General features: G+C 40.1%; 1 protein-coding gene across 4 annotated transcripts; it reads left to right on the forward strand.

The window, feature by feature from the left end:
* Nucleotides 1-32: 32 nt before the first annotated feature.
* On the forward strand, nucleotides 33-27,877 carry nt5c2a (5'-nucleotidase, cytosolic IIa). Of its 4 annotated transcripts, XM_035172927.2 has the most exons (18): nucleotides 33-86; nucleotides 1,732-1,846; nucleotides 10,165-10,238; nucleotides 11,288-11,405; nucleotides 11,543-11,638; nucleotides 12,296-12,387; nucleotides 13,275-13,332; nucleotides 13,511-13,604; nucleotides 13,713-13,766; nucleotides 13,912-13,995; nucleotides 14,205-14,246; nucleotides 15,723-15,830; nucleotides 16,160-16,226; nucleotides 16,856-17,026; nucleotides 17,197-17,248; nucleotides 25,039-25,099; nucleotides 26,478-26,654; nucleotides 26,760-27,877. In XM_035172927.2, exons 2-18 carry the CDS (start codon nucleotides 1,743-1,745, stop codon nucleotides 26,967-26,969), a joined length of 1,662 nt encoding a protein of 553 aa, XP_035028818.1. In that variant the 5' UTR covers nucleotides 33-86; nucleotides 1,732-1,742; the 3' UTR covers nucleotides 26,970-27,877. The 4 variants fall into 4 exon arrangements, with proteins under 4 accessions (XP_035028818.1, XP_035028820.1, XP_035028819.1 ...); XM_035172929.2 differs by lacking the exon at nucleotides 26,478-26,654; XM_035172928.2 differs by lacking the exon at nucleotides 11,543-11,638.

Genomic DNA, 27,877 nt, shown 5'->3' on the forward strand with positions numbered 1-27,877 from the left:
AAGAAGAAGAAGAAGAAGAAGTAGAAGTAGTAGTAGTAGTAGAAGAAGAAGACGAAAACGAAAACGAAGAAGAAGAAGACGACAGGGTGCGTGTTTTTGTTGTTTGATGTTGTAGTTGTTTGTGACCCGTCTTGGTCAGTTAGCACTTAGTCACAATACTGTTACATAATTAGCGATTGGCGAGGTGAAGGGACGTCAGCTACCATGTAGACGTCGCATTATAGGATTTAATTATCCTCGGAACGCCATTATTTCATACTGAAAACAGATACACAACGTCCCTACACTGAGCTGCTAATGTTAGCTTTCACTGCCGATACAGGACACCGAGCTAACTAAAGCTTTGTCTCAATTCCTTGCAGCAGTAACGGTGGACCACTGGGGCTTATTTCAGAAATAAGTTTTTGTCAAACCTTAGAGTTAGTTCCCTCAGTTGACAAAAACTCAGCCAGTGTTCTACTTTAAGTCAGGGCACTGCGGTTAAGTAAGCAGCCCCTAAATATGGCCTGTATTCTGACATTGATGGCACATGTTGAAACGGCCCAGAGCAGCTGACAAGAGCGACTTTATCGGTCTCAATAGAAGTGTTGCAGTATGAGAGTTATCTGAAAGAGGCGATGAAATCTTAATGGTCCCCGCTAACAATATAATAATAAGAACGCGACAGGTGACGGTTATCAAAATATAATTAGAGACAAAATACATAAGGCGATAAGAACGGACTATATTCTCATGAAGCATATTTTCAACCAGTAAAACACCCACTAAACTTAAGCTGTTATCAATTTAGAGAAATTTCAACTCAGAAGTCCCACACCTGTAACTTAATGTGATTTAATTAATAATATTATACTCTGATAGCTGATACTAAAATGCCTCATGTTTTTGCAACAGGTACATCTTAAACAATCCCTACATATGAAGCACTTTTACTGTTAGGTTTTAAAATAATCCAGTGCCAAACTCCCTTTTATCAAACAAAAATTCACACTTTCTAAATTTGATGTGGGATAAAAAAAAAAAAGAAACTTATTTTTTTGCAACATGTGCATCTTAAACTCCTTGAACAAATATTATAAAGTATACTTCTTATAAAGTACTTCTTACTGTGTAGTTTTGGAGTAATCCACTTGCTACTATTTGTCTAACCCATGTGAAATAATAATGTTATTTTCCATACATACAAATTCTATGAAGTTCTTTTGCTGTGTAGTTTTTGACTTATCCTTTGCCAAAGTACCAACTAGAGAACAAAATTCAGCCTATTCAATTAACGTTGATGTGGTATTAAAATAATTTCTTACATAAGTAGTTTGTGAATTGAGATCATCTTAAGCTAGTCATACAAACACTATGAAGTACTTTTCCTGTGAAGTAATTCAATTCCAAAGTCCTCTCTATTAAACAAAATTCAGGGTATTTGTCTAACTAGGATGTTCTAGATGTTCTTCAGACTGAAGGAGATACCAGACATGGTGTCTTTTCAGACAGAGACACAATATGCTATCATTTCTGATTTACCCATCACCTCACAGAAAGACAATATTCCTCTGTTTCTAGTTTTCTTTATTGCCGGCAGGTGCAAATGGAGTATAGTAGTTATTTTTTATTTTCAATTAAGTAAAATAATCCATCTGTAGCACCTTAACCACCTTTAACTGATTCTCCAGCAGTTGTATTTTCAATTTGTGTGTTTTGTGTGTAAAATCTTAAAAGTTTTTGTGGCTCCAGGTTTACTGAGCATGATGACTACCTCATGGAGCGACCATCTGCAGAATTATGCCGACCTACCAGCCAACATGGACGGTGTAGCCATGAAGAAGTATCGACGTGAAGCACATCACAGGTACTTGTTTGTCAGACTGACATGGACCAGTTCTCTTGTTCCTGACACAAAACCTCTAGTTACACCAATGTCATAGTCCATTCTCCAGTTTCTGATGTCTTTGTTTGAGTTCTGTGTAGTATCGGTTATTTTCTCAGCATTAGAAATGCTAAATTACTGATTAAAAACAAGTTGACATTCATTTACGCAGTTTTTAAGCAATGCAGCAGCTTGAAGATACACTTACAACAAGACTGCTTGATATACAATATTTCTCCTCAGATACTCGACCATTACTGACAATAATCCATCAATTCGTTGACCTTCCATTATGCTACAAAGTGTTTATTCTAATCAATGCTGTAAATACCCTTATCTTTCTGATGTTCTCCTTTACACTTGACATCTATTGCACTTCTGTCCGTCCTGGGAGAGGGATCCCTCACATGTGGCTCTCTCTGAGGTTTCTACCTTCTTTTTTAGTAGTTTTTCCTGACTCTTGTTGAGGGTTAAGGGCAGAGGATGTCACACCTTGTTAAAGCCCTATGAGACAAATTGTGATTTGTGAATATGGGCTATACAAATAAAATTTGATTGATTGATTGACTTACAGTAGATATATTTTCCCACAAATTACTTTGTATATGGATAAGTAATATTTGTTGCCAATGTTTTATTAACCTGGAATTTTAGGAATCGTAGTAATAACAAACCTCAAAATTTCTCAGCTGAATAGGGCTGTTGTAATACCTGATATTGACATCATAATATTAAAACAGAAGAAATATTTACTTAAGCTAAGGAGGTAATGTTTTTATTAATTTTTTTGTCAGTCTTATTTAACAGGATTAATCAAGAACTACAGACAGACAGATTACCACAAAACGTTTCCATGCATGAGCACATGCACAAATGTCGCTCTCACGTGCAACAGATTCCAAGTGACAGGCTCACTAAAGAGTAAACTAAAGACTAAAGAGTGAAAGATAAGTTCTTGTGAGAGAGAGAGAACTGAATTGCACTTGTGGGTTCCCTATGTGGTCTGACTGTCTGCATGGACAGTAAAAAGTTAATGGACAATAGCGAGAGTGAGCACATGGCAAATACCACTGTACACAAGTTACAGATCTCTTGTGTTATTATGAGAAGTGAAAAAAAATTAGTTCTTTATGAAACTGGGAGAACAATTTATAATATGCCTAGATAATTAATGGGAAACGCTGCTTTGACATAGCAAGTTAGAGCATTAGACTTTGCGGAGATATGCGCTCTCAAACCACCCTTTTAGTTTGTATGTTTATTAGTCTGTTAGCAAGATTTTGCAAACATAGCTGGAGGGATTACCAGCAAACTTTCTAGAAGGATGGGGTATGGGTCAGGAAAGAGCACATTACATTTAGTTGCAGATCATTTTCGATGATTTCTGAGTGTAATTCATGAATCTTGATGAGGCATGCTTAGGGGGACTGATATTTATCAGTCTGTGCAATTTGGTGCAGAACCAAATAAAAATCTAAATCTATTGAATTTCAACGTCATTTCGTAAGGGGACTGTTGGGCCTGGTCGTTGTGTTAATATTATGCAAACAATATAATCAATCAATCAGCACATCCTAAATAGCCCTGCTTCCCAGCACCCATGCGTTCTCATGGCATTTTTTCAAGCCTGGTTTGAGAGTCATCGTGTGCCTGGCCAGGTGAGACTGACAAGCTGTTTGGCTCAAATGCATCTTTTTACTCAATTGTTATGCAATTGATGTTATTTTCTCAACATGTTGATGGAGTGGGAATATTCCACGCAATTATAGTTTAACGTCTTGTTATAAGTTCAGTTTACCGTGCGTTCTCCGGTTGGTTGTACTAAGTTGTGTTAAAAGACCTTTGAGGGATTTTTGATATCCATTGTTTTTGATATCCAGCTTTTCCGGTAAGTAAATGTTTATTTTCTGAATGGTTTGCTTCACATGCAGTTTTACCTTTAACTATGAATAATTCCAAAAGTTGCTGTTTTATTTTGTCCATCTCTTAGTAAGGGGAGACATTTGAATTCCAGTTCATTATACTAATTATAGATGCCGGCTGCTAACCAAGCTTGCTAGCCCTCTCATTACTCTATGACTTACCGTTGGTTATGCTAACAGTGCCTGATCTGCCGGGCTGGTAACCTGTGTTAACCATAGACTATGGGGGTCTTAAAGTAGCGAAGCTAGTGGACATAGCCACACAAACGCGCGCCCTTGGGGGAGAGTGTGTACTAGTGGACATAGCCAAACGAACGTGCTCCCTTGGGCGAGAGTGTGTGCGGTGTTCCATGTGCCCGAGGGTACATGAACGTGCCCCCAAGGAGGCTATCAGAGAACATTTAGGCTTAAAACAAGGTATAAGTTACGCCATTTTGAGTCGAATATGAATGTCGAGGCTTGCGGACACTTGGATGACACCACACGAGCAGTATGGAGGCATTTTATGTTTTTTCTGTTTTATTACGTCTGAATTAGTGGTCACAATTGACTTGAATTGTATTGGATTCGGCTGCAACGCTGTTTACCCTTGAGACTTAAACACTTCACCCACCCCTCCATCGGCATAGTGGTGAGTAGATAGTGAATTTTCCTTTTTCTGTGCACTATCCCTTTAAAGCATGTTTAAATGTAATGGCAGGTATTTAGTCAATGTAAAAAAAAAAAAGAGTTCATTTTAATTAAAATAAAATTTGAATGTAAAATTATTAAAGATTTAATAAGTAATATACATAATAAGTATTATGCACTGTGTTAATTTAATTTAAAGAAATTGTCCTTCAGGATGTGTTAATAGTTCAAATAAATTAATAAAACAAAACTGTGCAGAAAATATTTTGCAACAAGCAGCAGTTACTGCACATTAAAGCAGTAACATAGACCATCGCACTCAGCAATTCAACTTTCATAGCATAGCAGAATTATAAATTATAGCAACACACTAAGCATTGCATAATCATGAAGTGGTGTGATACAGTAATCAGTATTAGACTATTTAAAGGCCTACATGAAGCGGCCAGAAATGGATTGAGACAGAAGTAATATCTCACACTCAATATGACAGTACAACATAACTCACCATAAGGTATACTTCAGATTTTGAGAGCATATCTAATTATCCAATTATCCCAGCTTATGTTGTTGTCATGTTGTCCTTCTTTACATACAGTCTATCGTTCAAATGATGATACCACAGAACTTTCATATCAGCAGTGTATGTATTATTTCCTGCTCTTCTGCCATTGACTTGATTTCTGCTGTTATAACTGCTCAAAAAAATGAAGGGAACACTTAATCGTCACAGTATAACAGCAAGTCAGTTAAACTTCAGGGATATCAATCTGTCCATTTAGGAAGCACAAGTCATAATGAATCAGTTTCACCTGCTTTGGTGCAAATAAAAGTGACAACAGGTGCAATGGAGAGGCAAAATCAAGACAACCCCCCCTTTGTTCTGCTAGTCTCCTTGTCACTACTGGTAGCATGAGGCGGTATCTGCAGCCCGATCAGGTTGCACAGGTAGTCCAGCTCCGCCAGGAAGGCACAACCATACGTGTGGTCGCAAGAAGGTTTGCTGTGTCTCCCAGCACAGTCTCAAGAGCATGGAGGAGATACCAGGAGACCAGCAGCTACACAAGGAGAGCTGGACCGGGCTGCAGAAGGGCATCAACCCAGCAGCAGGACCGGTATCTGCTCCTTTGTGCAAGGAGGAACAGGAGGAGCACTGCCAGAGCCCTACAAAATGACCTCCAGCAAGCTACATGTGTGCATGTTTCTGACCAAACTGACAGAAACAGACTCCATGAGGGTGGCATGAGGACCCAACGATCTCTAGTGGGACCAGTGCCCACAGCCCAGCACCGTGCAGCTCGATTGGCATTTTCCAGATAACACCAGAATTGGCAGGTTCGCCATTGGCACTCCGTTCTCTTCACAGATGAGAGCCGGTTCACACTGAGCACATGTGACAGGCGTCGTGGTGAACCTTATGCTGCCTGTAACATCATCCAGCATGACCGGTTTGGCGGTGGGTCAGTGATGGTCTGGGGAGGCATATCCTTGGAGGGTTGCACAGACCTCCATGTCAAGCCAACGGTACCTTGACTGCTGTTAGGTACCAGGATGAAATCCTCAGAGAGATTGTCAGACCTTCGCTGGTGCAGTGGGCCCTGGGTTCCTCCTGTGGCCAGAGTGTGTAGGCAGTTTCTGGATGACGGAGGCATTGATGCCATTGATTGGCCCTCATGTTCCCTTGACCTAAATCCAATGGGAAGTTATGTATCGGTGCATCCAACACCGCCAAGTACTGCCACAGACTGTGCAGGAGATCACTGGTGCCCTGATCCAGGTCTGGGAGGAGATCCCCCAGGACACCATCTGCCAACTGATCAGGAGCATGCCCAGATGTTGTCGGGTGTGCATACAGGCTCGTGGGGGCCATACACAGTACTGAGTAACATGAGTTGCTGTGATAAAAGTTAGGCAAGTTCGATCACCCTGTGCTTTCAGTTTTCTTCTTTGATTTTCGGTATGATTTTGATTCCAGCCCTCAGTGGGTTAATGCTTTTGGTTTCCATTGACCGTTGCTACATCATTTTGTTCTCAACAAATTATAGAATGAACATCAGTAAAGATTTTCAACTTCAATAATTTGTTCATCAAGATCTGATGTGTGATTTAAGTGTTCCCTTAATTTTTCTGAGCAGATATGAATCTAACCGGACTCTTCAGTTGTTAAATTATTGTTTTCACTGTGAATAAAATTGTACTTTTACAGAAAGCTGACATATGTCTCATTTGTTCAGATGCCTCATCTAGTTATGCCTCTGCACCCCTGACACCTATGGCTGGAGGCATGTTTTCAGGTAGTCCATCTGTCTGTCATATTATTTTGAAATTGATAAATCAGGAGCACCTTGAGGCAATCTCTCAAAATGTAGCTTAAACATTCAATTGGAATCAAGAAATAAATTATATTTTGGTGATCTAAGGTGAGAGTTCACTCAGTTTTTTCAATAATTCATTCATAAGCTAAATATGACAAATGTTTAGACAAATGTCGAATAGGATGACATGATGTAGTGTTGACATATCCAAAGAGTCAAAATTTACTGTGACATAAGACTTTTCCACTTCCAGACATTATTCTGCACCATAACTACTTATGAACAGAAGGGACTGTTCCTGGAGAAGAGATTTGACCATGTTTTCTGCAACTTGCCTGGTTGGTAGAGGCAAATAATTTGATTTGAGGACCATTTCTTGCATTCTGAGTATGATATTCTTGATCAGTATTGATTTAAAATGTTCAAATAATACCCAGCTGTGCATAATGAATCATGTAGTTTATTCACTAGTTACTTGTTCTAATGGATTTTGAGTCGTGACTGATGGTTCGCTGCTATTCCCCAAGTCAAGAATGAGAGCTTGATCACTTAATGAGATTCAAATTCAAATGGGTAGAATATAGTAAATTCCTCCCCATTTACACTTAATTTCAAAATAGCAAACATTTATCATCACCTACTTCTCCCAATATTGACCAATCCTTAGTTTATCTTCAAAGGAGCAGGGACGCTTAATTAGAATGTAGAGGATCCACATCACTGTAATATCCTATGGACCTAAATTAGTAAGATTGCAACAAAAGAATAGAGCCCTTAAATGTATCGAAAAATCTGCTATGAAATGCCAGATGTGTTCTTATTTTTGCATGTGTATGACTGAGACTATTATAAAATTGATAACAGGTATGTTACCATTTTTGCTCAACAATTACAAGAGAATATAGATCATTCCATGACAGAGACAGTGCACCAGAGCTGTATAGCATGATATGAGAGGTATGACCAGCAGCCATAAGTTCAATGGTAATACTACATGTATTCTCTATTGCAAAGCTTTCCAGGGGAATGGCTTAAAACCATCCTGCAATGAAGTATGCCATTGTTGTTAAAACAAAGTGCAAATCAAGGCCAGTGTGCAGTTCGATCAGTAACAGATTAAATGTTTGAACTGTATAATCTGTATTTCTGCTTACAAGCTGTCATTCTAGTCAGATAAGCAAGAAGGTGCCATTCAGCAAATATTTGTGTGCAAGTATATTTTTTTATTTGTATATTTGTTGGGTCAGGTTTGCAAGGGTTGATTATTAACTCTGCCAAGGAGGTTTTGTTTTCGCCCCTGTTTGTTGTTTTCTCTTTTGTTTTTTTGTCAACAGGATACAGATTTCCAAAAATCTGTTTATTTTGTATTTTCTTTTACATTGTGAGATGGGTGTTTTTTATGACATCATCACAGATTTCCCAGGGGAAATCAGCCTGGTTCATTTTAAAAGGGACTGTTGGGCCTGTACTGAGTGCCATTATTTAGTTGTAGTTGTGATTCTTTTTTGAGCCCATACTCGGCACGCATACACAGCATGATGTCATGTGCAGTTTCAATGATAGGTAACCTTCACAGAGAAGACCGATGTTCTGCCAAGTTCTGCTTGCCTTCCATGGATGGTAAAAAATATAGATGATTTGAAGGTCCACTGGCCTAACAACTCTACAGAGTTTCTCCCAGTGCTCCTGATGGTAGACAAACAATGACCACTATGACTTTGTCTTTCTCTACAATAAAGCAGTGGTGCAAAATACTATTTTAGAGATATTTCATATTTTTAAAATAAAAGTAAAACATTTAAATTTACTTGGATCATTATCAAACTGTGATGGGCCACAAGTTATTAACGGTATAGTTATTTTTGTCAGTGAGGGTTGACCAAACACTAGAACCACCTCTCGGTTTGACATAATGCAATTTAACTGCAGACTTTAAAAAGGATTTAAAGTTGAATCAACACAACCTGAACATTGTAACCTTCAAGAAGGATGATTTATTACAGGACTGTTGAGACTTCATTGGTTTCAGGTGGATGGAGCTAACAAACTACCAGCTGAATGTACAGTATGTTGTGTGTTTAACATTAATTATCATTTCGTTTTTTTTGTTTTTCCACATTTCTGGGCTGATAGGTCAGTCAGTCTGATAAACGCTGCTCTGGGGCCTCATTTATAATTATTGCGAATGCATCTTTCAAACCCCATTTTGTAACGTACGCCACTTCTGACCCAAACGTTGGGATGAATAAAAGCAAACGTGACGGGAGAATGTGTACACTTGTGCACAAACTCTGACCCATTTAAACAAACATTTTGGATACTGGAAAGTGGCCATGCAGACATGAGGTGGTGAATTGAAACCAGATTATCGATCCACTTTATCATCAACATTAAACCCAACAGCATTATTTGTGCTCACACGACTAAGAACCCTCAATTGAAAAATATACTGTATAGAACAACTTAATAATAATTAAGGTGAGATGGCATAAAATAAGTTACAGAACCAAGTGATTATGTTTTTTTTTTAATAGCCTAATATCTTCTATATATAGCCTAACACTGCAACTTCATATATTGTGTGTGTGTGTGTGTGTGTGTGTGTGTGTTTGTGTAAAATCGTTGCACTGAACAAGACTGGGCTGTCAGGCGCACAGAGCTCACTGGAGACCACTTACAAAAAGAAATGTAACTGTATTCTCCATCAAAGTCAATTTCCAAACAATGTTCCACAATGGAAGATAGGATACCACTTATGTGACACTTGTTCGTAATGCTGCGTGATGGATATACTGGCACTGATTAGGAGTATTCGAATGGAAGGATTAGTTTGAAACGAGTGTTCAGCAACTGAGGAATTTCTGGCATATAATGATGACTTACTCATCCATCAGCTGATATGGATTCTAATGATCTGTGATCTGTGATCTTTGTGCTGAGTCCAGTACTATGCAGACCTACTTGACATAACTGAACCATCCCACTACAAAAAAAAAAGTACTTACTAGGGTTACAGGTGTGTGATATAAATAGCATTGCATTTTATTTTCCTTTCTGCTTAAAGCTCCCTTTGGGATTAATATATATTCTATTTTATAGATTGGGCAGTCTCTGAATTTAATACAATTTGGATGATTAAAATACACACAGGCGATACAAGTCACCTCACCTTCTGATGATGAGAAACAATTCTTTTTTGCCTCAACCTTTAAATCTGACCACCTTTTTTATTTCAGGCACTCTCCCCTCTGTCGAACTTACTCTTACCTACTGCATTAACCGCAGCAGCAACACATTACCACTCAGTGCATATTCTTTTATTTGTGATATCACTATGGATTTATGTGGCTTAGGACATATAAGAAGTGCAGCATTCAGCTTGAACTGCCAACTGTAATGCATTCATTGACTATACACTGTTCTTGTCCACCAGAGTGTTTGTCAACCGAAGCTTAGCCATGGAGAAGATGAAGTGTTTTGGTTTTGATATGGATTACACTCTGGCAGGTAAGTGCAGTTTGAGCCTCGTGGTATCAGCCTTGATGACATGTATAAGTTTAGCTGCTGTGGCTAGATCTTGCACCATCTGCATGACTCTGCCATTGATTTCATTTTTCTGATGGATCTAAAGAAAAAAGTGACGTTTGTTCATCAGTTTTATTTGCTCAGTCCCTACTGGAATTCATGGCAATATTTTCGATATTTATATAGCATATTCAAAATCCTGCAATTAAAAACAAAATAAAAATAATCCAGTTCATAACTAGGAAATACAAAGGTAAAAGCAGTTGTAAAGCAGAGGTTTCTAACTTCATCATAAACCCCCTTATTTTGTATCTTGAGTTACATGTTGCCTGCTAATTAATTTGTCTGTATTAGAAATAAAATAACCAATAAAGAAAGTAAATATAGTAAAAACTGGCTGCGGGACTCAGTCCACAGAACCCTGAAGCTGTGCCACCGCTGCTGCTCAAAAAGGCTGAACTGAAAAAACAACAGACGTGGGAAGGCCATGTAGACGATGATGAACTGATAAAGAGAAGCACAGAAACTTATATACACAGTTGAGGCAGGGGTAACTGGACACAGGTGAAACATATGAGTAACTGGTGCAGACAATCACAAGGGCGGGAAACAGGACAAAGACATGAAGTAAGGGTGGAAACACACAAGGAGCAACACTTCAAAATAAAACAGGAAACTGAAAACTTAGGTAGAACACAAATCCAAACACAGACCTAAACACAGGGAGACAAAGGAAAATACCATAAACAAAGGAGTCCATAATAAAACCAAAACAACAGAATCCAAAATACTCTTTATAAAAGGAGACAGTATTCGAATGCAACAGTTAATCTGGCTGTAAAGAATCTGCTTTAACAACAGTGTTTCCAGGTAGACATGAAAGTTATAATTGATGGAAGACTTTGCAGCAAGGTGCAGGTCATAAAATGTCGTCTGAACTCTGTGTGTCATTCTTCAGTGTTTTTTGTGCACTGCCTTCATCAGGATGATTTGTGTGTTGTGATCATGAGACTGTCCCCCTGTCTGTGTAGTGTATAAATCTCCTGAGTATGAGTCGCTGGGATTTGACTTGACAGTGGAGCGCCTGTTGTCCATTGGATATCCACAAGAGCTGCTCAACTTTGTCTATGACCCTTCCTTCCCCACCAGGTTTGTTCACAGAGCCCTGCCTTTTTGAAAACAGTATTGAAACCTACTTGATATTTGGATGGCATTGAAACAAATGATCACTAATGTGCTTTTTGTCTGCTTTTCTGTCCTAACTGACCTGTCTCTGTTCTTCTCAGAGGGCTGGTGTTTGACACAGTGTATGGCAATCTGCTCAAAGTGGATGCCTATGGGAACATCCTGGTGTGTGTGCATGGGTTCAACTTCTTAAGGGGGTGAGGTCCATTACTCCCACTGATCTGACCTAATTGTCAACCAGACCTTTAAAAAACCAGGCAGTGTTCCACATAAACCCTCCCTCAGTATTCTTTAAAATGTATCACTTACAAACTAAGAACCTAGAGCCAAAGTAGCATCATTGAGTGTCAATTAGGTTGGGAAAGTCCTTAATGTTGCAGTTTTTTGTAATAAAACAAACTTGGACACATGGATGTGATTGACATTTTGTCCTGGTGGTGATGCTAGAGTAAAGGTGAAAGGATCACCAGAGCTATTACAGTTCTTCTTTGGAGAATTTGAGTTTTAGATTTAGTAGTTGAGAACCTTCGTCCCCCCATTAAATTCCAATCTATAAGGCAAATAAAATATTCCCTTCCTGTGGCAAAGCAAATCTATTCTGAATCTCTGAGTTCAACTTTGGTGAACTTTGACCCGCAATATTTACTTTGCATTCACGTATTTGTGACCTAGCCCTTAGTCTCAGTCATGTGTAGGTGGTCTATCTTATGTTCTAATAGTACATGGGTGACAAAAAACACTGATGCATGTAACAAGCACAGACATGCAATGGACAATATTAACTATGTGTATAGTAGGCTACTGGTTGCTGGTTTGACCTCCTGTATGGATGTATATGTACTCATTCTGCACAGACCTGACATAAGAGAGATGTACCCCAACAAATTTATTCAACGTGGAGACACAGACCGGTTTTACATCCTCAACACACTCTTCAACCTGCCTGGTAAGAGAAGACACCAACACAACAACTTTTATTATCCTAGAAATAGAAATGTTACATTGATTATTATTGTAAGATTTTAGGGTATTCAACATGTATCATTAGAGCACAATTATGGTGGGCATTTTTATCAACAGGCTTGATCAAGCTTGTGATCATTTGTTCAAATAATAATTTATTCTCTAAGCAATTACCCTCCAATGAGATCCCAAAGTGTCTCTTGTGTTTCTGTCAGATCTTCAGTGGGTGTGAATTGTTACTTCTGACTGAGGGTGTCAGTGTTGTAGTGTCTGTGTGAGTGGGTGCTAAAAATAGAAAGTTACAGTATAGCCATTTTCAGGCATGAGCTTTGGAGGAACTCCGAAAAATTGGGTCTGGACTTTCTCCGCAGTTTGCCTTCATGTGGAAATATTTGTTTTTAATTTTTGAGTCTATCCTGTGTTAGAAGTGTTATCAACCCCCCCACTCCCTCTTGCAGCTATTAATTCAGTCTCAATGATAGGTCAATAACACAAGAATCATTCTCATCTGTACCATTCATCCAAAGTAACTTGGAGACTTCATTTGCCCCATCTTTGTAGATGTCTTGAAAAAGGGGAGAACAAACTGTTACTATCAGTAACAGCTATCAGTTATTTGTTGATAACTAACACGTTCAAAGCTTTGACATTTTTTTATTTCAAAAATATGCACACTAACTGTAATACCATAGTATGATACTTAATATCTTCTTACTCAAAACATGAAAAGAATTAAAACTTTAGTTTGAATTTTTTATGACCAAAGAAAGCAGTGGTAGTGTGTTTTTGGCTGTATATCCAAAAAAATGAAAGTAATAAATGATTTGTCATATTGGATGCATAAATCGGTCTCACTGTCTGGTTCCTCAGAAACCTACCTGTTTGCTTGCCTGGTTGACTTCTTCACTAACTGCCCCAGATACTCAAGGTACTCAACATTCACTGTTACATACAGAATACTGTCTGGAATCTAATGTGAACTTTTTCAGTATCAGTAAAATGTCAGTATCCTAGTCAGAATGCTATCTCAGAAGCTCTGCAAGGGGAAACTCTGAATCCTTGTAATGCAGAGTGTAATGTTCACCTGATTTTAATTGCCTCTATAGTTGTGAGACTGGCTTCAAAGATGGTGACCTTTTCATGTCCTACAAGAGCATTCTCCATGATGTCCGAGATGCTGTGGATTGGGTTCATTTCCAGGTAGATACTTTTCACTTTCCACATGAAACCTGTGTCCAGGCAACTGTTGGCCATCTCTAGTCAATGCTCAGTCCATCCTCAGCCTTATTGTTTTCTTTATTTTCACAGGGGTCCTTAAAAGAAAAAACTGTTGAAAACCTGCAGAAGTATGTGGTAAAGGATGTGAGTACATACAGCAAACATGTACCAGTTTTGGTCAACAAATACTGCATCACTCTGTAGTCCAGTGGTAACAAAACATTCTAGCTCAGTCTTATTTTCTTGCTGTTCAAGTTGTCTGATGATATTGATTTATTCCTCCTTCAAGCCAAAGCTTCCTCTCCTCCTCAGTCGCATGAATGAAGTTGCCAAAGTGTTTTTGGCCACCAACAGTGATTACAAATACACAGAGGTGAGGTGACAGTTCAGTCTAACATGTTAAGAGTGATTAAAGCAAACCAGAACCTACTGTCTTGTTTTGCCTTTTATTATTTATATTATCTAAGAAAATTCATTACTTACTTATACATTTAGACTGTGCTAATAATGCCATATCATGTTAATGATTTATGTCTTGTTCTGGACCAGTGTTAACAAAAATCCTCTCCGGTTGTTTTACAGAAAATTATGACCTACCTGTTTGACTTTTCTCATGGCCCAAAGGTAACACTGATGACAAAATAATGATGACCAATCTCAGTAGACATGGTGCCTCATTCATTTGATTTAAACAGGGAAAGACCATTGAGAGCAAGCTCACTTTTGATTAATTCACTTTACGTCAGTAAGTTTGACAACATTTGGCAACAGACAATACAACAAGAAACAAGCTCAGGACATCAACATCGGGAGAGCAACAAGAATTTATAGAAAACACATACATGCATACTGCCCTGTCAGCTAAAATTGATTTAAATTAACTAAAAGGGATCAGCTTGTCTAGTTTTGTAAGTTTCTGTAAGTTGTGCCACGTGTGTGTGGGGAAGTATTTAAAAGCCAATTTCCCAATCTCACATTTAGATTTTTAAGGACCAAAATATTCTTAAGACCTAGTGCAGTGTGATATTGATCTGTAGTTGAAAATACACGTAAGATAATCAGGAAGTTTACCAAAACGTGCTTTGTAAATAAATAAAATGCAGTGTTGTTCCCTTCTTACAGCCAGCGACTGCCACCAAACTGTTTAGTACACAGTGATGCATTCTAGAGCCATCGCCTGTTATGAACCTGAGAGCAGAGTGATAGACGGCATTGAGGGGTTTAAGGGTGAAGGCCCGAGAGTGCATATACAGTATATTACATCGCCGTAGTCCATAACAGATAAAAAGTGACTGTACAACTTTTTTCCTGCTGTCCTGGGAAAAACATGCTTTATTTCGGTAAAGGAAAGCCAGCTTTGCTTTTAGTTCTGAATGACTGTCTATCAATTTTCTAGAGAATAGCATCCATTTTTTTTATCAGGGTTTTGTAATAATTCGAGTTTTATTAGTGTCTGCTGTATGATACAAATTGTCTCACCTGCCATTCATCTGTACATGCAGGATTGAATTAAAAAACATTGAAAGGAAGAAAAATTATTTATACAGGAGTGTAAAACAAGATTAATGCCACTAGCATGACTAAATAAACCAAGATAAACTGTAGGGTAAGTCCAAAGGTATCAGGCATTGGATACTGCCAACCATACCTTTACATATGAGTGTGGTTTTGATGATTTGCAGGTGATTTACGGGTATTAAAACTTGTAGCTTACATACAGTACATTAAAGGGCTTTTTATAAACTGAATTGGGACATGTGTAGAGTTATGATGAATTTGCACTAGTTGTGAAAAACGAGCACCAGCTCCTATCAGAGCAAATTTATCAAATTTATTAATTCAGTCTCAGATTATGAAGTCATGAATTACTGTTCTCTTCAGCAAAGTAACAACAAGGTGGCTAATATGAGATTTATTGATTAATATCTGCTAAGAAGGGAATATATACATCGATGATAATTAATTCATCATTTGGATTTAAAGCAATGGAATGAAAAGGTGGTAATTTGGGTGATGGTGGCAGATAATATGCCCTACATCTCTGAATGAGCGCTGATGGGTTAATGTGTGTGCATGCCTGTGTGTGTCTGTTTATCGCAGCCGGGCACACCCCACCAGCCCTGGCAGTCTTACTTTGACCTGATCCTGGTGGATGCCCGGAAGCCTGTGTTCTTTGGAGAAGGAACAGTGCTGCGGCAGGTCGACACTGTGAGTGTGTACTGTGGAAGCCATTGTGGACAATATCATACTCTGCGTTTATTCAATGGCATTTAATTTCTGGTTTAGAATCAACAACATCTGTGCTGTGTCAAGATACTATTGTTTAATTTCACATTACTGTAAAGATACTTTAGTGTCATTTCACATTATTTCGTCAGCACTTTACCTGAAAACCCTGCCCTCTCTCTATCTTAAAAAGTCCCTGCTTGTGTGCAAATTTACTTTAAGAACACAGTCATGAATAAAGATGGGAGACAAACTCTGTAAGATACATTACTTCTGTGTATGAGTGTGTGCTTGAACCTTGTTTTTTTCAGACCACAGGTCGGCTGAAGATTGGCACATACACTGGACCACTCCAGCGTGGTATTGTTTATTCCGGAGGTAAAAGCTTGTTGATTATTTTCTTCTAATTTAATTTGCTTTACAATGTAATGGTCATAGAAACAACCATCAAAGTTTGTCCATATATGTCTGGAAGTGATATTTCTTATTTCTCGTTAATCTAATCACTTCTTGTTTCAGAGTATTGGAAGCAGATTGGATTTATACCTAATATCTGATTTACTAAATTGCATTATGGGGTTTTACGCACAACACAAATGGTTGATCAAAGAATAAAGCTAGACACAAGCTAAAAATGTATTTACATCAGGAATATAACATTTTAATATTCATTTGTAGTTCTTCTGATTTGTGAATATGTGAATATATCTGGATATTATATATGGCATGTTACAATGATAAGAAATGTTTTATGACAGAAAAGTGAACATTCCATTGATAACTTCCATGTGCAACACAGGAAAAACTTTGCCCCAAACACTTCCCTGTTGCTGCTACTGGAAACTTGTTGCTAAACACCCTTTTCTCCAAAGGATTACCTAAGGCATGAGCAACCTTATGTTTACAACAGCAAATGTAAAATAAACCTCGCAGAGGCTGAATCTCAGCTTTAAAGAGGATGGACAATGGGGATAAAAGTGCCCAAAATTGCATGTCTCTACTCACAGGATCTTCAGACATTGTGTGTGACTTGCTGGGTGCCAAAGGAAAGGAAATCATCTACATTGGAGACCACATTTTTGGTGATATTCTCAAATCCAAGAAGCGTCAGGGGTGGAGGACTTTCCTGGTGATACCTGAGCTGGCACAGGAGCTGCATGTGTGGACTGACAAAAGCTGTGAGAAAACATACACACTAATACGTATATGCACATCATTCATTTTAGCCCAGATTAGTACCAGGCCCACTCTGTTGTATGTATTTTCATATGTTGGCTCTGCCTGGTTTTTAAAACTATCAGGAATACAATCTAATGTACCAATGTAATTGCCAATGTTTGTTTTTCAGCCATATTTGAGGAGCTTCAGTCTCTGGACTGCTTCCTGGCAGAGCTTTACAAGTGAGCTCCTCTTTGTTAAAGCAGCTGTTTGTTGTGTTTTATTTAATTTCCGAGAAAATTCTTAGTGTGCCTTTTAGATGGTGAGGAAAGATGTCAGTTTAAGATTTGTAAGACCTTTGCAAAGATTCTAAAAACATGTTTTTACTTTACTTTTACTGTCAATACCAGTGAAGTGTCTGTTTTAAACATTCCTGTTTGGAATGGGCTGTTTGCTTGGCCTATGGCAATTCCCTGGAGCTACTAGGCATTAGTGACACCTCCTCAAACAGGCATTCAATATACGGTCACTTTCTTTTTTGCATGCTGGACATGCAGATGTATATAGTCTATAGTGCAGAGTAAAGTTAGAAAACTTGGTGTTTATCCTAGTCAGTTAGTTAGTTAGTAAATGGTAAATGGTCTGTATTTATATAGCGCTTTTCAAGTCTTGATGACCATTCAAACCGCTTCACAGTACAGTCAATGTTAGTTTATAGTTGGCTATTTCAGAGGTCTGTTAAGCAATCAACAAAATCTTCAAATCCAAGTGCACAACTTTTCAAAATATAAGCTCTGCAATTCAGAGTGATATTAAGCCCTGCAGAAACAAAGCAAACAGCGTGATTTTCCTTTGCGGATACAAGAGGAAGAGATTTTATGAATGTGGCTGCCATGATAGAGACTGATTGTCTGTTTATGTAAATGTTATTGATATTGAACGCATTGCATGTCCAAATTTGACACTGCACTTCCCTTGGCTATGTGATGGAAATTCATCTTGAGATTGGAAATAATGAAATTCCATATGATTGGTATCCACATTCATATACCCAATGATGTATAGACTGGAGGTCAGGAGGTCAGCGTGGGATGGTCAGACCATGTGGATTAGGTCACCTGTGTGTGTAAAGTTTGGGGGAGATGGGCCAGGCTGGGAAAACGTTGTGACTCTATATGTTTAATAATGCAGTTCTTGCTGTGTTGGATACCTACCTCCATGAAATTGTATTGAGGTTAGGAAAGCTCTTTTGTTCTTGCAGAGTTAGCTTGCGAGACTGTGTCATGGTCACTGGTGCTGAATTCTTAGTCCTTAGTCCTTGAGGCAGGCCTACATGGAGGTCAGAAGAGCTTGGATAGAGAGGATGTCTCCTTCGCTGGGAGTGGACAAAGCAGAAGAGTAGAAAAGGGAAAGAGCAGAGGGGCACCTGCCCTTTTTATATGACCTGGTGACATCAGAGCCAGGGGTCAGAATTACCAATGGTGGCTGCAAGATGTGATATCTCTTGATGCTCTCCTTTTGTCCTCAGGACAAAGGAGACATATGGTCAGGCTTTAGGTACACATGTAGGCCTGTCTATTGTTCTACAATAGTACATCCCAAATCCAACAGTACTCATAGGGTGTATGCATATTTATCACAATAAATTGTGATTTAAACTGTATTGCAATACACCTAGCCCACCACATGTATCAATGTGTCAAGCTTCTTGTTTCACAGAATAGCTACACGCCCTGTTATCCTTCCTCTGACTTAACCCATGTAAAAGTGAGTTGTGGACTCCCCAGCCCCATGAAAGTTATCAATGAGAGAGTTTAATTTTGCAATTTTGTCTTGCTAAAATGTCTCTAGCACACATAGAATATCAGACTTCTTCAAAAGTTTGTAAACCACTATGCAGTGAGCTTTGTCCCATGCGCTCTAGCCCATATGCAGGTCACGACAGTTGTATGACAGAACCTGATTCAGAAATGAGTGGAAAGAGAAACTTATGAAGAGAAGGCCACTTCAGCTTTATTAAGAGCGTGAGTACAGTTCAATTTAACTTATTTGTATAGCGCCAAATCATAATATACATCATCTCAAGGCACTTTACATAGTAAGGTCAAGACCTTAAAAATTATAGAGAAAGCCAACAGTTCCTACAATGAGCAAGCACTTGTGCTTGGTGACTGTGAGGGGAAAACTTCCCTCATTAACTGGAAGAAACCTCCAGTAGAACGAGACTCAATGTGGGCAGCCATATGCCTCGACTGGTTGGGGTCAGTGGAGAAAAATGAGGAAGAGAGGAAAGGTGGGTGAAAAAGAGGGGAGAGAAGAGAGCCAGAGACCAGGAACACTTAGTATCTCTGACCAGCTTAGAGTCAGCGATACCCGCAGAAAATATGAGTGAGAGACAAAGCGAGAGAGAGAGAGAGAGAAACTATGGGAGGGAAAAAACACAAAGTTAGGGTTACGGTTAGGGCTCACCTGAGCCAGCCCTAACTATAAGCTTTATCATAAAGGAGCGTTTTTAGTCCAACCTTAAATGTAGAGGCGGTGTTTGCCTCCTGAACCAGGGTGGGAGCTTGTTCCAATGGAGAGCCTGGTAGCTTAATAATACGGGATAATGTGGTGCTTTGAGGTCTTTAATATAGGATGGGGCTTGATTGTTGATGTCCTTGTATGTGAGGAGCCCTCATAATGCCATCCAAGTTGACTATCTGATCAGACAATGTTTCTCTGAAGTGTTTACAAGTGATTGCATAACTGGTTATAACAGTTTTTTTGGGAAATAAAGGTATGGTATGGGTCTATAATTAGCCAAAACATCTGGGTCAGGAGTTGGCTATCCAACCAGAGGTTTAATTACAGCTACCTTGAAAGCCTGTGGTATGTAGCCAGTTAATAGAGACATATTAATCTGATTTAATTTGGAACTGTCAATTAGTGATTTACTACCTTATTTTTCAGAGGGGTGACAATGTCAATGGTTGTACGTAATGAGGCTGCTGAACTATTTACAACTAATGTGGGAGTGAAGTTTTGATAACTTTCCTTTATTGTATTGACACATGTCTGTGCAGCATATATCAGAGGAATTATTTCCTTAAATTTGTTTACAGTATTGTCTGATAAACACTGACTATAATAAACCTTTTGTCCAAAATCAGTGTAGTTATAATTGTAATTAAGAAATGGTCAGACAGAAGAGGGTTTTGGGGAAATATCATATTTTCCATTATATATGCCATATATCAAAACAATTGTTTTTATTATTCTACACTTCCTAAGTGGCACTTAAGGAGGTAAAGCGGCTCATCCTCTAACCAGAGGTTCAGTGGTTTAATCCCAGTCCATTCCACATGTCAAGTACCTAATTGCCCCAACTGCTGTGTCAACAGTGTGTGATTGATGTGCTATTGGTGCTACACATATTTGCACTGTATGAATTTGTTTGTGAATGGCTTTCATACTTGACATGAAATTTGTGACTCTGATACAGTAGTATTATAGGTGCTGTAACTGACATTGTTGTAACATATCCTCAGTGAAATATCATTGGGCAATATTGTTATTGAAATGGCACTTAAATGCTGTTAAAATATTAAAGTCATAATCACATAATTATGGTTTAAACAGCATGCTATAGTCATGATGCTTTAATCAAAGCTACTAGCTAGCTAATTATTAGTGCTATTGGTTCATAACTACTATAAGTTCATAACATGGTTTGGCTGTGGAAATATAAACTTCATTAGGCTGACCTTGCCTACATGCATTCCTTCCCAGGTCACACTATAACTGCTGAATTCTGAAGCCGTATTCATTGTGACATAATTATTCTACTACAGCAAGCTAACAATGGAGTGCATGTAAATTACGTCACTGGCTGTTCACGCTCAAGCTTGGCTGATACCGTTATGCTAGCATTTCGCGCTCTTAAAGCACTTCCAACTCAGACAAGAACGAACGTCAAAAAAACACAATTTGGTCTATCTTTAGTATATAATTTCTCCCTTGATTTTAGCTACAATCATCCAAGTTTGTCACTGTCGGTATCTTGAGCATGTGCCAAACACGTCTCAGCTCATTGTCACTTATGTCAATAGAGTCAGACCTTGTCAGACAGCTAGATTTTGACGATCTAGCAGATAGTTTTGCAAGCAGGAAGGCAAGAAAGACACCAATATAGGAAAGGGGGGCCTCCACAAGGCATGTGCACAGGGGCCTCACAGGACCATGATCCAGCCCTGCTGGTGGTCCTGATAATGAGGAATTACAATAGTCAAGTCTGGAGGTAACAAAGGTGTGGCTTTTTCTTGAGACACAACGTAGGTGAAAAAAATTTATTTAAAGGAAAAGTCAAGGTCAAAGATAACTTTGGTTTAAAAACTAGCTTATTGGTATAACTGGGCATAACTAGTATAAGTACAAGTGTTTCCTAATAATGTCTCCGAAAGGAAGTTTGTATGAGATTAATATAATTGGGCCAAACACAGAACCCTGTGGAACTCCATGATTAACTTTAGTGTACATAGATGACTCATCGTTAGTTTGTACAAACTTGTACAAACCCTAAAAAAAAGACTTATACCAGCTTAGGAAGGGTCCTTTAAAGCCAGTTAACTGTTTTGGTCTCTGTAGAAGTATGTGATGATCAATACTGTCAAATGCTACACTAAGGTGTAACAAGACAAGGACAGAGACTAACCTCATTTGTGACTTGATGAGCTCTAACCCTCACCTAGACTGTTCACTTGTTTGTTTTGACTGTGTAGATTGCGACTTTCCTGAAACGCTTGTCACAGCGATTCAATTGCAGTTTTATTTGCTACTGGATTAAAATACGATTTTCTGCAACATTTTTTGTTTTTTTGTGCAAGATTTTACACTTAATTCGAAATTCAACCAAGCCGTGGTATATTAATAACTGTAATAATAATTATTATTATTTAATTATAATTTTTGTACACGTGCCACACACAGACTAGTGACACTGAACTTTATTATGCCTGCGTGAAAGCACACATGCATGTGATGGGTTCCAGTAGGGAGGCTGCAATTAATCACAACAGTGAACATTCATTTTATTGTTACAGGTTTTACAAAAAAAAAACTCAAAATGCCTTCATACTGCACCTGTGGTGTCATCCAAGTGTCCGTAAGCCCTGACATTCAAATTCGTCTCAAAACAGCGTAATTTACACAATGTTTTTAGGCTTAATGTCTGCTACCGGAAGTAGCGATGCTACCGTGCACCCTGCATGTACCCTTCGCTCTTGGCGAAGGGTACATGCAGGGTGTGTGCAGTGTGTGCAGTGTGTGCAGTGTGTGCAGTGTGTGCAGTGTGTGCGTGCTGTTATGTCTAATGACTTCAGTTCACACAGTTTGTTCACACAATTGTGGCTGCACATTACTTCAACAGCTCTACTCTACTCTACCACCAGTCTTTTACCATAGACTCTGTCGATACCTGGCCACCACACCAAGCCTGGTTGTCTGTCCACAGTGTAAAGTGCTGTCCATACACGTACATGTGCCACCGCTCACACGCCCAGACACAGGCCTGCGCTTCCAGCTCCCCCACTGAGTACGTTTGTTCAGCTGAGGTGAGGGACCGAGAGGCAAACGCCAGAGGGCGTTCAGTGCCACGTTGGAGTTGGGACAGCACAGCACCGATCGCGGTATTTGAGGCATCACAGGTCAGGATCGTGGGGCTCTCCAGGTCAAAGTGTGCAAGTACAGGCGGCGAGGTGAGCTGTGCCTTGAGTTGGCGAACAGCGGCAGAGAAGGTAGGAGTCCACGTCCAAATGGCATCCTTTTTTAGACGCTCTTGCAGCGGGCAGTGATTGTGGAGTATTGGGGAAGGAAGCGCAGGTAGTAAGCTGTCATCCCCAGGAATAATGCTAGCTGGGCTTGGCAAGATGGTTCAGGGAGATGCTGCACGGCCTCCACATTAGAGTGAAGTGGGCTGAGGCCGTCAGCGGTCAGGCGAAACCCAACAAACTCGATGGCGGGCACAGCAAAGATGCACTTTTCCCCCTTCAGTGTGAGGTTGTTGCTGGTGAGGACATCAAGCACCCTAGTGAGGCGCTCATCATGGATGGCCAGTGTCGCACAATGTACCACTATGTAATCCAGGTAGATGACTACTCCCGGAATGCCAGCGAAGATGGTCGCCATGATTTTGTGAAAGCAGCTGAGGGCGGAGCTGAGACCAAAAGGCATGCAGGTGTAGTGAAATACCCCAACGTGGGACACAAAAGCTGTGAGGTTGCGGCTGCTAGGATGCAGTGGCACCTGCAGGTAGCCCTGGCAAAGGTCGAGTTTGGAGAATGTGGAGGAGCCGTAGAACTTGGCCGTCAGTTCCTCCACTGTTGGTAGTGGATACTTGTCCGGGATCACAGCCTTGTTCATTGACCTGAGGTCAATGCATGGGCGCAGGCCTCCTGACTTTTTTCTCACCGCCACTAAGTTGGAAATCCAAGGGGACGTGTCCACCCGCTCGATAATACATCCCTCCAGCAGCTTTTGTAGTTCAGCAGTTACGTCGTCACGCAGGGCAAGGGGCATGTGGCGCAGGGGCTGAGTGACAGGACGCACCTCAGGGTTGAGAAGGGGCTGGTTGTCAAAAGCAGTGAGGCAGCCCAGACAGTTCAACAAGGAAGGCCAGCGCTGCACCCAAGGCAAACTAACAGTCAATATGTCTGACCCGGTGTTATCTAGGAGGGAGAAACCCAGGTCAGAAAACAAGTCCATGCCCATGCCCATGAGGTTGGCCCCGTGGCGAGACATTTGGAAGGTGAATGATGGGAGAGCCTTGGTCCCCTAGCGCACACAGAAGGTGATTGTGCCTACCATGCCAATTGTAGAGTGTCCATAGCCGCTGGACAGTAGAAACATTTAGGAGTGACCGCGAAGCCCCCGTATCCAGCAATATTGGCAGGGACACCCCATCTAGTTCCAATGTGCACCACTTAAATGCCTGGGAGGTGGAGCTCACTGAGTGAATGGTCGTTGGTGCTGGCTCGAGTGGGGTGTGATGAGGAGCCGCAATTACCACAGGTCTGGTGCACTGCTGCACCCTGGCATCTGGCAAAGTTAACCTCGGGGATGTCCTGAGGAGACCCAAGACTAGGAGAACCCGTGGGTGGCCCCACCATCTGCATCAGTAGCATGGGCTGAGAGAGAGAGAGGTTGGAGGTTGCCCGCTGTGATGCTAAACCAGCTGCAGATTCAAGCTGGAATGCTATTTCCACAGCCTTTGTCAGTGTTAAATCATCAGGGGACATCAGGAGTTTCTCCCTGACTTTCAGGTTGTTAGTGTGTTCAGCTAGCAGTTCATCCTCCAGTGCCACAAATTTACAGAGGCTAGCCAAGCCCCTCAGATTGGCTACATAATGGTGGACTGACTCAACCTCCTGTTGCCGGAAAACGATCCGCCGGAGCATATTGTTCTTTGGGGCAGCGAAATGTCCAGACAGCCGTGTGACTCATTCAGCGTAGGTAGTAGCTGGTCTGAGAGTCCGAAAAATCCGCTGTCCCTCGCTGCCCAGGTTGTGGATTAGCATGGCTCTCTGCCAGTCGTCACTAGCATCCATTAATCCGATGGCCGCTATGAATGTTTCAAAGGATTCATGCCAGTGAGTCCATGCAACCGGCTGCTCACCCGGCAGAGCAAGGAACTGAGAAAGAGGTGGGAACGGAAACTCAATCGTCACTGCCAATGTTATGTCTAATGACTCGCGGGCTGCGACTTCATTTCACACAGTTAACTTTATTGTGGCTGCACATTAGTTCAACAGCTCTCTCACAACAACAAAACCTTTTCCGGCAGCTTGTCGTAAAGCTGTCGTGCTTACTGCAGCAACTACAGCCACGACTGGTGTGGCTCATACACAACACGTGCGAACGTGAAGGCGGTTCCAGAGGAGCTGGCAGCATGTTTTTTAATCTTGCACTCCAGCTAGTAAGGCATCAAGCTCATGTGGAAACTACATTTTAACAGAGTTGTGTTCTTAGATCACAGTACACTTTGTTTTGTCCTCAGACATCTGGACAGCAGCAGCAACGAAAGGCCTGACATCAGCTCCCTGCAGAGACAGATTAAGGTACAAATTCCTGTGTTTCACTCAGCTGCTTCCAGACATGCACTGGACTCCGCAGTACTCCATATTTTCTCCGGAGAAGTCGATGTGTGAACACAGCCAGGGATCCACTGAACATTTGCACTAGACTGTTATTTTTTTTACTACTGTATTATCCCACCTATAGTATATTCATATTTATATCTACTTATATACTTCTTGCTCATAGTGTATTCATCGTAATTATATTATACCATACCTTTAACTTACTCTGTATACAATATTACTACTACCTCATTCACTTAATTTCTCATTTTTATCTCACTTACTACCACCACTTATACTTACACCTGCACTTTATATACACTTATCATATCTACACTACCTACCTCTATTGCTGCTAGTCTTGTATCTATACTGTTCATATTCCATATCTATTTCTTACTGTACATACCTTATTTATTTACATATTCCACTTTTCATATGCACATACTCTGCACTTTTTCTGCTTTTTTTTGCACTTCTGGTTAGATGCTAAACTGCATTTCATTATCTCAGTACTTGTACTCTGTGCAATGACAATAAAGTTGAATCTAAAAATAAAAAAAATCCCCTACTGGATTCACCGTGAGCGAGTGGCGGGGAGTGTTTTCTAACTAACGCAAAATAAAAAAACAAGAAAACAACAAATATCTCCGAGTGAAAAAGTGGTTTCACACAAATAGAAAACACAGACTAAGATGTCAGGAGAGTTTGTGTTGATGAGAGCCAACGACGGTGTCGGGGTGCTATAAACAAAATCACTTAATATGTCACTTCCTGCCTCTATCTGCTGCACCCGGCTGCTCCACCTCTCGCCTGATTAATGCAGAGGATTTGTTGCTGTTGTGAACGCGTCTGTGCAGAAAACCTCCTGCTGTGTTGTGCATGTGTGAAAGGCAAACTCTGGGTAAACTCTGTAGCCAATTGTCCGGATATTTCCCAGAGGTCATGTCGGAAAACGAGCTCATACTATAAAATGACAGATGATGAGTACCTGTGTCAGTGTCCCTGGTCACAGCCCAATAAATATTACCGAGCCTCAATGTAGTGATAAGGCATAGTCCTTTGGTGTAGAAGCTGAAGGAGGTACAGGACTGCAGAGCACCATCAAATGTGCATGTTGCTGTCACAACTAAAATAGAGACATTTTTCCAATCTTCCATCAATACTGTGACCACAATTTATTTCAGTACAACTTCATTTATCCAAAGTTGTATGTCCACACACAATATGTAGAACCATTTCTTGAATCACCTCTATACGAAGAAAAATATTTTTCTTGCAGATCAAAAAGATTATGGCTGCCAGGACAAATATCACTATGTGAAATTATTTCATGCATTACTCTTTGTCCTTCCAGAAAGTGACTCATGACATGGACATGTGCTATGGCATGATGGGAAGTCTGTTTCGCAGTGGCTCCCGTCAAACACTGTTTGCCTCCCAAGTGATGCGCTATGCTGACCTGTATGCTGCCTCCTTCATCAACCTGCTCTACTATCCTTTCAGCTATCTGTTCAGGGCTGCACATGTACTGGTGAGAATCACAATAGCTGCTACTCGGCCTCCCATGTGTGTGTCACTCTTCTTTACTTCAGGTATTTTTGATTCACAGCATTAAATTAAAGTTTTTCCCTTCCAGATGCCTCACGAGTCAACGGTGGAGCACACCCACGTCAAAGTCATTGATACAGAGTCTCCACTTGCCACACGAAACCGCCACGACATCGACTTCAAGTGCAAACGGCACCAGCTGACCAGATCAATTAGGGAGGTCCAGCCTCCCCATTTCTTCCCTCAGGCTCCACAGGAGATCACACACTGCCATGACGAGGATGACGATGAGGAGTAAATTAAGAAGTGCAAAGGAGTCTTTGTCTCACTTAAGTTCATCTGCTTTGAATGTTCGAAGTTCATCTTTTTCTATATCTATAGGGCTGAGTCTGACTGTCAGATCCACATGTTAATTTGTTGATCCATTTTTACATGTAGTAGAACACAACAACCAACAAAACCAACGTAACAATCTGGATCTGGTCTACATATAGATTCAAATGGACTTACTACCTTACTGGTAACTGTACTTGATCCAGGTAATTCACAATAATAAAGTGTATAGAGTATTATAAGATCAAGATAGTGAGACAAACTGACAGAGTGAAAGAGAATATCTATACCTTATTTGGGTAGAGCAGCTGTTGGTAACTGGATCCTCCTGGTTCTGCTTGGTTTGTTAAATTTTCTGCTTCATTCAGTTCATCAGGAGAGAGAATCCACTCTTCATTTGTTCATTTGCATTTTCAGTGTAAATAGTTCACTGCCCTGTTTCTTACTCCTGCATCATACCTGTAACCTAAAAATGTGCCTGAGGTTAAGATGCTAACCCAACCTAATTTAAATGAATGAGATTTGTCACACACTGTCACACACGCATATTTGGGACAAAAATACTTTTGTTCTTCCAAAGACTACTCGTCCAATGTAGGGATGTGATGATATAAGGTATTTAAGCTCAAGTGGAGTTCAACAGAATAAATAATAAGTTATTACTTCTTTCAAGGAGATTATAGTTTCACCTGTCCATATTTCCACAATGCACTGTTAAACGGTTACGGTCTTATTCACCCCACTTTCAGCTGATACAGTGAGTGTGAATGAGAATGTTTGTTAAAGAATTAATTCTGATCAATTAGTTTTTTCTTATGGTCTGTTATAAATGTTGCACACTATCTGATAAGTTTGAATAAAAACCTGAACCTA

Source organism: Hippoglossus stenolepis, chromosome 12 (genome assembly GCF_022539355.2).
Source record: "Hippoglossus stenolepis isolate QCI-W04-F060 chromosome 12, HSTE1.2, whole genome shotgun sequence".
NCBI classification, from domain to species: Eukaryota; Metazoa; Chordata; class Actinopteri; order Pleuronectiformes; family Pleuronectidae; genus Hippoglossus; species Hippoglossus stenolepis.

What these genes read in the sequence shown, in the direction of transcription:
- nt5c2a (XM_035172927.2), top strand. Translation starts at nt 1,743, where the DNA reads ATGATGACTACCTCATGGAGCGACCATCTGCAGAATTATGCCGACCTA. An exon ending in GACCCTTCCTTCCCCACCAG is followed by an intron (nt 11,406 to 11,542) that starts GTTTGTTCACAG and finishes TGTTCTTCTCAG; the next exon opens with AGGGCTGGTGTTTGACACAG. An exon ending in TGCTGCGGCAGGTCGACACT is followed by an intron (nt 15,831 to 16,159) that starts GTGAGTGTGTAC and finishes TGTTTTTTTCAG; the next exon opens with ACCACAGGTCGGCTGAAGAT.